This window comes from Lepidochelys kempii, chromosome 3 (genome assembly GCF_965140285.1).
Source record: "Lepidochelys kempii isolate rLepKem1 chromosome 3, rLepKem1.hap1, whole genome shotgun sequence".
NCBI lineage: Eukaryota > Metazoa > Chordata > Testudines > Cheloniidae > Lepidochelys > Lepidochelys kempii.
The window spans coordinates 206,566,684-206,579,054 of NC_136382.1; the positions used below are offsets into that span (position 1 = coordinate 206,566,684).

The following is a 12,371-nucleotide window of genomic DNA, read 5'->3' on the forward strand; positions in this document are numbered from 1 at the left end:
TTATATTAGCAACAGAAGGAAGGAAGGAAGGAAGCTGGTTAGTAAATCTAGCGTGATGCCAGTGCGGTAGCCTGCTCGAGGTGTCACTCTTACCTTTGTCAATTACTGTAATGAGACCTTTACATATTTTAATCTAAAGGGAAAAAACAAAATCATATAAATAAAGGAACAGCACACCTACTGCTCTGTTATGAGGCTCATAGACATTGCTTACACCCATTTAGTTGTGCAAGAACACTGTGCATCTTAAAGCAAACTAAACATTCAGAAAGTAACTAAGATATCATTCATAAGTGGAAAATAATGATATTCTTTAAAGTTCACATTAGTGCTGTTATCTGGCGAGGTGTAAGTGGGAGGAGCGGACCCACACTTCTCTCCAATATCGGTTGAAATATGGAGAAAAAATTTGAGCACACAATTATTTCCACCCAGTTTAAGGACATATTACATGCACATTACTATGAAATTATAGACATTATAGTGCTCTGTTCCTGTCAGTCAATTAGTGGCTGTATAATTTCCAAGAGTGGTAAACTCTGAAGTTTCATGAAGATTTAAATAGCTTTTACCTGCTGGTCAAGTTAAAATCAGCAAGTGATTATATAATGTTAAGCTCTTTGGACTACATTTTTATAATGTAGAAGCCCACTTGTGCATGCAAAAATGCATGTACAATTGTGTGCATGGGTGTGCATACAATTTGTACAACCTCATGGACAAATAAGATATTTGCATGAACAAATGATGATTCAGATGATTCTGTGATCATTTGCATAAGCAAATACTTGATTTGTGTGAAAAATTATGATAATTGTATTGTGCAATTGCACATAGTTTTTGTGCATGGATCTCAGGCTTTATATTTCTGTTGCTTTATGTCTAAAAGGGGATTACAACAATCAGTTTGTAATAAAGAGGAAAATTATACTTCTAATGAATGGTTTGTGATCCCTGGAAAATTAAAGGAAGTCAGTTTAAAATAATTCAAGTTTCTGATAGAGCACCCTTTAAACTGCATGTAGATTTTTTTTTAAATCCTTAAAAAAAAAAAAAGAGAGATTTTTCTTCTCTGCTGATATTTATAAGGCTCTTTCCATCTGGGGAGGAAGGGCAGTCCTGAAAGCAATACCAATAAATACGCTCTGTCCCATTCCTTTTTACCCCTCTCCCTCCTGTCTATATGACGGCCTGCTGCCTCAGTTTCAGCTTTTCTGCTAACACCCTCTTGCATTTGCTGTGGAAGAACATACATGTGAGCTCTCCTAGTTCATGAAGGTGATTTCATCCCCCTCGAATATGAGACAGGAAGTGCGACTGACCAACACCAGAACAGTGAAACTGACTGGAAGGGATGTTAAACGTACAAAATAAATAAACTGAAAAATACTGTTTTCTCTGTGATCTCTCTCCATTCCAATAATTTTAGGTGTTAGTGTAAAAACAGATGCATGTTATTCAGTGGAAAAATGTGGTTTTCAAGTTGATAGCATCCTTTTAATAGTATCTTCAACAACTACATTTTAGATGAATATAGTGCATGTCATCTCAAAGAGTTTGATAAATGGTATACACACAAGAAATTCAGTGCTGCCAACCATCAACATTTTTATCATGAGTCTTGCAGTATTTGGTGTTTTTTCTGAAAGCCCCAACTCATCTCATGTTATTAGATGAGAATCTCATCTTTCATTTAAAAATAGTTTCTAGCCCTCATTGGTGCTAAGAAAACTTGGAAAATGTGAACCCTAAAGGCTCAAATACCAGAAAAACAAATGAAGAGAACCCCCAAATTTTTATTTTAAAAATATTCTAATTTTTAAGCAAATCTCAAGATTTTTTGAGGCCTGACTCATTATGTTTGAACACAGGGGGGAGGGGTGTTTGGCAAAACTGGCAATTGCTTTATCACTAATATCTCACGGGTGGGAGGGTAAAAGGAAGCAGAAGATGGACAATCAGACAGCACCGTACAAAATGGGGAAATTTTGACCAAGTTGACAAATCTTTCTTTTTTCACAAGAAAAGCTTGCAGACTTCATCTGAGTGTAACTGATAGAGCAATACCTGCCTGAATCTGCGGAAAGCCTGGAACAATAGTTCAGGTGTCTAATGGGTTGTTAACTCTGACATCTGTTGCGCTGTGGGCAGCCCTGACAACACCCTCTCAGCAGTTACTTGATCATAGCTCTGCTGAGGTGGTGTTGGCAAAGCAGTCTCTGCTTTGGTGGGTAGCGGTTGAATTCTCCCTAGCTCTCGGATGGAACTCAACCTGCCAACATAGGGACAGGTGGTGAGAGCAGGGCCAGGCCTACCTGAAGAGAAGTGGTGGAGAGCTCCCCATCACATAAGTTTATTGGATTGCTCTTGCCCCGTTCCAAGGAAGGCCAGAGCCATGAGGGGGCCTCATTTAGGGAAGTGCCTAGGATCCTTGATTGTCTAACTCTAGTCCTACAAACCAGTAGTTCCACGGTGTTGCAGTATTTTGCACCTGATGTTTAGGTATCTAAGGGTATGTCTATACTGCAATTAAAAACCCATGGCTTGCCTATGCCAGCTGACTCAGACTAAGGGGCTGTTTAACTGTGGTGTAGATGTTTGGGCTCAGGTTGGAGCTCGGGCTCTATGACCCTGTGAGGTGGGAGGGTCCCAGACCTCAGGCTGTAGCCTGAGCCTGAATGTCTACTCCACAATTAAATAGCCCCGTAGACCAATCCTGAGCCAGCTGGCACCAGCCAGCCATAGGGTGTCTAACTGCAGTGTAGATATATCCGTAGAGTCTCTCTTCAGTGCAAAAAGTGTGTTCTTAACTTGGGTTACAATAACAGTGAAGACAAGGCAACTCTGCTTTCAACTCGGATTAGCAGCTCTAGTTCAATCCAGGCTCCTCTATAGGCTTCAATTCAAACTGTTAACCCAAGTTTAAAAGCCAGCTGCCGTGTCTTCACTGCTATTTTAACCTGAGTTAGCTAACCTGAGTTAAACACTCATTGTTTGGAATGAAGACATACCCCAAGTCATCTTTTTTCATTTTATTACATCTTTATTCACGTCAAACCAATAGAAATAGGTTAGCTATCTGCCATTCTCAACCGACTCTTGAGTCTTGGTTCTGAAACTTTCTCGTGAACTCTTCTTTCCTTCTCTTTTCTCACTTTGGTATAAGTGTGTGATTTTGGGGGGTAAAAGGATTCTTCTTATACCAATAATACTGACATTATCATCTGTCCATTTAGTGCATGATAGTGTCTCTTTCCCCCAAATAATTTTTAAATCAAACACATGCTTGAAATAAAGCACGTCATTTTATAGGCGCAATGCCTGAATCAAAGAAAAAAAATACAGTAACCAAGGAAAGAATGCTCTAAGAATATAGATGGACTGCAACTTTGCCTCAAACCTCTTTCACTTGACATTGAAAATCTTAGTTTTAGAATATTAAATGCTAAAAGTATTGAAGATACATTTCCTTGGGGAGGGAAGGCAGGAGTTTCCCAAAAGGGTTCATCACTGGGAAACAACAGGCATGTGTGTTTGGTACTGAAAGGAATAAGCTGCGGACATGTTCTCTCTGTCTGTCTGTCCCTTTTCACAGCAGCATCTGAGGGAGTTTGGAGTGTGGCTGTGTGTTGTTAAGAACGAACAAAAAGATAGAGAACAACAATATCTCATCTGTAAATTCAACCTTAGTCCCTTATTCCTGCCACTCCTCACTTTCCATCATACTTATATGGCTCCCATTACTGTGGTCTCCACCTTTAACACATTAATAATCACAACACTCCTGTGAAGTAGGAAAATACTATTACCTCTATGTAAACACGGGGGGGGGGGGGGGCGCTGAGGCACAGAGAGACTAAGTGACCCACCCAAGGTCACACAGGAAACCCATAGCAGAGCAGAAAACTGAACCGAGGACTCCGAAGTCTGAGACAAACACCCTGGCCACTGGGCTACCCTTCCTCATAAGTTATTCCGTGGTGGTGGTATTTCTTAGGTGGCTGCCTCAGTAGTATGTTCCAGGTTAGGAACTGTTATCTACCCAAATATCCCTGCCCAAAGATTAGAAGAAGATTGTCTTCCCTTCAAGGTTATAATGCAGTGACTTTAACTCAAAACAATTCAAGACTCATAAGAATATAACAGCTGCCAGACTGGGTCAGACCACGATTTATCTAGCCCAGTATCCTATCTCGGACAGTAGCTTGTACCCAACCTTCAGGGGAGTGTACAAAACAGGGCAATTATGAAGCAATCCACCTGTCTTTCACTCCTGGCTTCTGGTAGTCAGAGTTTTAGGTCATTCTGAGGAGGGGGTTGCATTCCTGACCATCTTGGCTGATAGCCATTGATGGACCTATCCTCCATGAACTTACCTAGTTCTTTTTAGAACCCAAGTTATACTTTTGGCCTTCACAACATGCCATAGCAATGAGTTCCACAGTTTAGTTGTACGTTTTGTGATAAAGTACTTGCTCTTGTTTGTATTAAACCTGCTGCCTATAAATTTGTATTGCATGAAATGGTTTTTGTATTGCATGAAATGGTAAGTATCAGTTCTCTATTCACTTTTTCCACATCATTCATGATTTTATAAATCACTATAATACCCACCCCCTTAGTTGTTCCTTTTCTAAGATGAATAGCCCTTATATACACCATATATTTCCAGTGTGTGTATCTTTTTTCCCTTCTGACCCTTTCAACATGTGGCATGTCAGGCAGATCTTCTCCTTTCAGATGTCTTGTGTCATGGCCCCCTCCCTCCCTGACTCACAGCTCTGTTACACTGTTCAGGATTCTTTGATATGCCTGACTTTTCAGACTTGACACCCTCTTCCCCTAATTGTACTGGCTTATGGTATCTCTAAAGAGGGAGATTTTAGTCTCTCCCTAATGTAAGGGATTAATAATTTAGGTTCCTATTTTTCAGAACATCTTTGGGCTTGCCTACAAAAACACTGTGTTTGCAGCAAGCTGGGGTGCAAATATACCCTGCACTAGCTTGCCAAGCAGTAAGGGTCAGTATGGACCCTGCTGCCACATGCTAACCGTTCACTAGTGTGCTTTGATATACCCCACTTTGAAATGGGAGGAGATCAAAGCACACTAGGGAATGGCTAGCGCACAGCAGCAGGGTCCAGAGGCACATACTGCTAGTGTAGGGCAGACTGACACCCCAACTGCCACATACTAAATGTTTTGTAGACAAGCCTGTTCATAAATTGAAGTTTCTTTGTAGGAGTTTCTGCGCTGTAATTGTTTCTCAGTTGACCCTCTCACCTTATTACCCAAAAAGGTGTCCCTCCCTCCAAGGGCCTTCTGGTCTTTCTTCTGGACCAATAACCATGATTTCACATGATGATTGTCCATGCTGGACCTGTTAACCTAATCCCAGCATACTGTCTGTTTTACATCTAAAGTTTAGAGAGACAAAGCTCATAGAATTCTTATCTGTCTCAACATTTAATTCTAATCAAATATGGATTATTCACAGTTTAAATGTAATCTGTCACATATCTGGGGTAATTATTAAAATACAGTTGTAAATGTGCCTTGCTTTAATTTCCATTTGAGATTGGACTTATGCAAGAATATAAACATTTTTTATGATGATCAGATTTATCCAGTGATTCAAACGTTTACAAATAAAATTGTTATAATGATTCTGACACTTCTAATTATAGAGTATATTGGGACAATGGAACTGAGATATCGGCTTTCTCTACAGGAGAAAGACTAGGGCCAAGTCTAAACTACAGACTTTTGCAGTATTAGCTATGTTAGTCAAGAGGTGATGACGTGTGATATAACTGACATAGCTGTGCCAACAAAAGCCACTAACATATAAATGGCCTAAGATATTTAAGGCCTATGAACTATTCCCTGGTACTCTGGGAAAGAACTAAAATCACTCACCCGAAACTATGCTAAGGAGACTCCAGTGCACTTTGTTTTGAGAGCTGGCCTTTTGTCAATAGGTTCTAAGATTGATCAAAGCTGCATTGTTTATGAGGTAAGATTGTTTGGGTAACAAGAATACTGAAAAATCTCTGGAAAAAAGACTGCTATGGACTAGTGCCTAAGAGAGTGTAAATCAGGAATAATCCATAGTTGGGATCTGTATCGATTCTGTCTTTCCTTTTCTTTGCCTTCCTTTATTTCCTTCTCTCAAGCTATCAGTCTAATGGTTGTCATGTCCAATGAACCTGAGGCCATGATGTCTTGTAGGTTTAAGAATGGATCCTAGAGAGTTCTGGATTTGGTCTTTATCTGCTTATCTGACACCATCCCCACTGTATCCTGCTACCGGGAAAGAGGAGAAAACTTACTCTAACAACAGGACTTTGCCTCCAATCCAGCCATCCAGATTGACCTAAGATGTACCAGGGAGTCTGCCTGCCAGAGAAAAGCACAACTCCTACCTGAACTTGACAACAGTCACTGCTTATCTACTTCAGCTGGACCATAAAAAGGAGTACATATTTAAATGTTTTCCTTTTCCTTTCTCTGTTGTCCAAGTTTGGCTGGGGAAACTGATTGGCAAAACTAACATCAGAGTGTTTTGGTTGTAACTGGGTAAACATTTTCCTTCATTTAATGAAAAGATTGAGAAAGAAAAGCTGGGTTTATAACATGCAATACTTAAGTAAATAAAGACAGAAGGATTAGCATCGGGGCGGTGTGATACAACATGGCCAGAGGGCAGCAGGAAGCCTTATTCCCTGTAGAGGGAAGAAAGTTTGCTATAGATTAATTAAAACACCTGAAGCCAATTAAAGCACCTAAAGCCAGTCACCTGATAAAACCTTCCTGCTTCATTCAGACAGGGGAAGGAGTTGAAGCAGAGTAGTTTGGAGGGAAGCAGAGGAGAGTTTGGAGAAGTGCTGCGGTGGGCTAAGAAGACCAAGACCCTAGGTAAAGGGATGCCTGGTTTGTGCAGAGGGAGGGTAGGAAGCCCCACAAGCTGAAGGGCAGGAGAGGGAAGAAGTCCAGGAGAAGAAACCACTAGTTCAAGCGGTTTACCGCTATCCCTAGGGCCCCTGGGCTGGGACCCGGAGTAGAGGGCTGGCCCGGGTCCCTCCCTCTCCACTCCCCTCCTCTAGGACACTAGTGGGGCAGTTAATACCCCAGTTCAGGGGCGAGAAACGGTGCCCTGAACCCTTCCCAAAAAGTGAAAGTGTGAGTAATGCCGGCAATTTGCTACAGCAGTTATTAAAGAGTTTAAAGCCTTAGACTATGAGAAAGAACCTTAAACTATTCTATTACCCATTATTTGTGTTACCGTCGTCACAGACCAGGACATTACTGTGCTAGGTGCCGTACAAAAAGCCAGTCCCTGGCCCAAGTAGCTTCCAATCTAAGTATAAGATAAGAGACAACAGATTGATACAGACAGACAGGGGAGTACAAGTAAACAATGTGAGAACACTGGTCTGGATGGCAGTCAGTGGTCTCTGCACATCAAGAGCTTAACAATTGTCTAGTTTTTTGTAGGATATCAGGGCAAAGGAGAGTGCTAAAGAAGGATCTGAAGGTGAATAATGAGGTAACTTTGCAGATATTTATGGGAAGTGCCTCCCATGTGCTTTGGGCAGCATGAGAGAAAGCACAAAGGTGCTTGTTTGAAATTTTAACAGGTGGACAAAGGAGTCCAGCATCATGGACCGATCAGAGGGGAGTATAAATAGTTTGATAGCAAATGAGAGATGATAGGTAGAGTGGGGATTGACTGTGAGGGGCCTTGAAAGTGAAGACAAGTAGCAAATGAGTTTTAGCTGTGTGAATACACAGGAAAGACTGTATCTTAAAGATCTTATACAGAAAGAATTGGCATGAATTAGCTATAGCCTAGATATGAGTTCCTAGAGTTTTAGTGCTGGCCCTGGTGTGCACAAAACAACATGTAATTAACCTATACGCCATGACAGGTCTATGAAAGTCTTTGGTTTCAGGATATTACTGTCATGTCTACTCTTCAAATAAACAGCCACAAAGAAACTCCCTAGTAACTCTGCTTAGCACTTCAATATCCTGTATTTCTAAACCTGCATGGACACTGGTTACTGCAGTTATAATCACAGTGTAACTGGAAACCTTTAGCCTACGTGTTCAATTCAGTATATTTTGAAGAAACCATCAATTTAACAGACAATTGTGGCTACATTCACTCAGAAACAAACATGTTTTAAACACATTATGATCAGAAATGAAGATCTACAGTAACAAGCTCCAGGAGTGTGGGAAAGGAAAACACTAGAATTCCATTTGCACAATGTGTTAAGAATGTCGTGTCTGGTGTAATCTATTAAAGGATTTGATAATCTTTGATTATACATAACCACTTATTTCAATCTTTATTTGGATCTCTCTCATTTGTATCTTTTTGCTCAAAAAATTTTTTAAACCACATTCACTACATAATCTAACTTTTAGTTATATTTGGAGATTCTTTTTTTAAAATAGTTGAATTTAAACTGAAAAGAATGTACATGAAAATGCTGCATGTGATCTACCGTTCCCCATGCCATAGCTATGACAGCTGTTATGCAGCACATTTCTTTGGGCCAGCAGAACACACAAAGCATATGGAGGATGTCAATGCAAAGGCCAGCTCAGCCCTGACTCTGCTGGAGACTGAAATACGATAGGACCCAGCCTTTATTTTTAGGTTCAGATGCAAAGCCGACTCTTTCCAGGGACTCTTTCCAGTGACTTCAGTTGGCTTTGGATCAGGCCATTGATAAATGTCCAGAGGAGGATGTAAAACTACTGTACAAGAAGGGTTAAGGTAATAATACCTAGCTTTTATACAGAGCGTTTCATCAGTAGATATCAAAGTGCTTCAGTCTTTAAATGCATTTACCCTCACAACGCCCCTGTGAGGTAGGGCTGTGTTACTCTCCTCAATGTACAGAAGGGGATCTGAGAGACAGAGGGGCTAAGCGACTTGCCAAGGTCACACAGGAAGTCTGTGGCGGAGCAGGAAACCAAACAGGGGTCTAGACTAGTGCCCTAACCTCTGGGCCATCTGTGGTTCAGAAAAAGACAATCACCTGACGCTAAGAGCCCCTTGAAATATTTCCAGGGATGTGAACTTATCCTGAGAGAAGCTAATCACCCATGACTCCCACTGATGGCAATGGGTGCTCAACACCCCTCAGTATCAGGCCCTTTGTTATATTAGAGAAGTTAAAATCAAAAGCAATGCTCTGCAGTAAAGAAATAATTAAAGCAGAGAGGGCTCTGATTAGCCTGACATCACTTCTGCAATTTCTCCCCAGCCATCAAAAACTCCACAAGCCTCCTAAGCTCCACAGTCAGAGGAACTACAATCGATCTCAAGGAAGTATGTCCCTCTTGAATGAGGCCATAGAATGCTGGAGATCACCTTAAAATGCCAGCCAACTCTGCCTCCTTCTCGGGGTGGAGTTGGTGAATGGGAATGACACCATCACACGGGGGGCTAGCTCATGGCTGGCTGGCTGACATTTGTCAGCCAGGGAAGAAATTTTAAAGGGGCCATACTGCCTGGAGTGCTCTTGCTGGCTGACAGGTCAAGCAGCTGGAGCTGTCAGCTCTAAAGAAGAGAGAGGCCCATCAAGTTAATATTTCTTCCTCTACAAATTGATTGCTAGGGAGGACGCTCTCCCCACCAATCTATTGTCTCTTCCAGAGATCATGGAGGGGAGAGTTTCCCCAACTCAACCAACAATTTAAAGAAATGGGACCAGGCAGAGAGACTGATTGCTCTTTGCAGATCATAGCCACTCCATGCATAGTGGTTACAACAGTTGAGGCCGGGAGTAGCTCTGTAGCCTAAGCAGCCCTAGGGGGACAGATACAAATTGTGAGCAACGGTATGCAATGGGCAGGGACAACTTCCAGCCATGCACTGTTTTTTCTTCCCTTTGTAGAGCAGGACGGCCTTTCCACATGGCAGGTCAAGCCTGCTGCATAGCTATTGTATACAACCTTCTTAAGCCTCACAATTTTGCCTGACTAGATCCCTAAAAGAGCAGGGCCTAGATCCTCAGTTGGTGTGAATCAGCATGCCTTCAGTGGAGTTCACCAACCTACATTGATTGACACTATCTCAGGATCTGGCCGTTGGTATTTACTACAGCTTTTTAGTCACTGATTTAATAGAACATTCCTGACACAACTTACACATTTTACTACTTAACTCCAGTATTTCTTTTTCCTGAAAAATATGCAAATCATCTGCCAACATACGCAATATTAAATAATTTTTAAAATGTTAAGCGTGTGATCAACCTACAAAAATCAGGAGAAAACAGTGAGTTTAACGTGAGAGTGTCTTCTTCTCACATTCCATTGCACATAGCTAGTGGATGAGTCTCAGAATTCTGAGACTCATCATACCCATTAGCAGATCACTGAATTAACGAGGGTACAGCAGCCTGAAAGAAGAAATTTCATTACTGGAAAAGGAGAAATGACTTTGGCTGTAATTTTTAGTGTTGTCCTTGTGACCATGGCAGGCATTTGTGTTTGAATGAGATTTCTTCATTACTGCCAAGCTTCTTCAGTGAAGTTACAATTTTGCTTATGATATCAGTTTGTTGCCAAGGAAATGACTCTGATCTCACAAATTCACTATTTAGCATCCAGAAGATGGACCAGAATTTCTGTGCTATGTTGTCTGAACACACTGATTCTAAATTTACTATAATGAGCCACACAAAATTATGGAAAATGTGAAATGGATTTATGTTTCAGTCAGATCTAAGATTTCCCCAAGATGAAAGGGTAAATTTTGCTCCTCCCTGTAAAATGTGTTTCTATGGGGGACTCCAACAATCTGAAAACTACAGAACTTTTCCTCTCTTGTTAAATCAGTTAGCTCCACCAACCAGCTAACAGAAACTTTGGCACCTCTTCATCCTCAGCTACCAAAGCACACTCTCTGGCCTGTTGATAGCTTCCCAAGATGGAAGGACCAAAATCTCCCTCTCTGCTTAGGGGGCTCTGACAACTGGGTTGCTGGGCCTGGCCTAGCAAAACCCAAACCCAGACTGGGAGGACTTATCTAGGGAATTTTCCATAGGTTCCTTGTACTACAACACTCAGGATCACTGGCCCAAAAGCTGCATCAGTGGAAGCTTTGATGCAGATGGTAATGGCATGGATGGAACGCCAAGAGTCCATTTGACAGGTTTCCTGTACTGACACAGATTCTCTCTTGGCCTAGGAGGAGACTACGTTATCAGAGGAGGGAGCTCTAATGCCTATGGAATAGGGAGACTGCTGTGTATGCTTCCTTAATACATACACAAACCCATGTAGCAATGACTAAATCTGAATGGGAATGATCTTCCTCTTTTGTGGGAGGGAGGGAGGGAGGGAGGGCAAGGAAACAGAAGAAAGCCTAAATTCCCTGTACGTAAAACTTCAAGGCCCCACCACCACCTACAGAATGCCAAACCCTTTCCCTACACAGAAAGAAAAGGAGGACTTGTGGCACCTTAGAGACTAACCAATTTATTTGAGCATAAGCTTTCCTGAGCTACAGCTCACTTCATCGGTTTCCCTACACAGAGTCATCTGAGGACAAAATGGTAAGAAAATCAATGTCCAGATCCCCATGGAGCTCAGAATTAATCTTGTGAATAGATCTGGGAAGCAGATGAAGGTTTACTTTACGGGATATCTGAAAGAGGAACTGGCATTGCAGAAGAGGGCTGCCAGCTCACCCACTCTCCACGGGAAGGAAATGGCTAACAGGAAGGTCATTTTTATTGAGCCAAAATAAGGGTCCCAACACTACACACTTGAAGGGAGAGGTATGGAGACACAATGGAACTAGCAGCAATGGAGATAGTTACTAAATTGTGGTTTCTAGTTATTGAATCCAAATTTGGAGTCAAAAGGGTCCTTTAGGCATGCAGTACCTTACATAGTGAGAGACGATGACTTTACTGAGGATGCAACTGGAGGATCTATACAGGTCAGAGTATCCCAGAAGATGACACACCTTTTTGGTAATCTATAAAAGTTATGCTTAGCCTTACCTAAGGCTAAGCATGACATAAGGTTTCTTACAGGACTCAGCAATTAACTTTTAAATATCTACGTGAATTTGGAAAACTCTGTCTGGGCTTAGACAGTAACTTTCTCTTATCTATTATCAAGGCTTCAAGAATCTATCCTGAGGGTCTTGTGAATCTCCCTCCTATCACTGATCTATCTCCTGGCACCTAACAATTTTTAGAATGCAAAGTCATATTGAGTTCAATCAGACTTTGCAACAGACTCCGTACTAATCATAATCTATTACGTTTCCTCTACATTTGGAGATAAAAATTGTTTTTGAAATGGAAGAATTGATAACAGGAGCGATCCAAGCA

General features: G+C 41.5%; 1 protein-coding gene across 10 annotated transcripts in view; it reads right to left on the reverse strand.

The window, feature by feature from the left end:
• Positions 1–12,371, reverse strand: part of RALGAPA2 (Ral GTPase activating protein catalytic subunit alpha 2) — a 306,764-nt gene that overhangs the window by 13,776 nt on the left and 280,617 nt on the right. For 3 of the 10 annotated variants that reach the window (XR_012158342.2, XR_013635628.1, XM_073339778.2), the window contains exon 40: positions 94–133. The exons of the other annotated variants lie outside the window; for them this stretch is intronic. Coding sequence is in view for 1 of the 3 variants with exons in the window: in XM_073339778.2 (XP_073195879.1) it covers positions 129–133 (5 nt within the window). In the remaining 2 variants the exon portion in view is untranslated. The remainder of the gene's footprint in view (positions 1–93; positions 134–12,371) is intronic. 10 annotated transcript variants of the gene reach the window in all.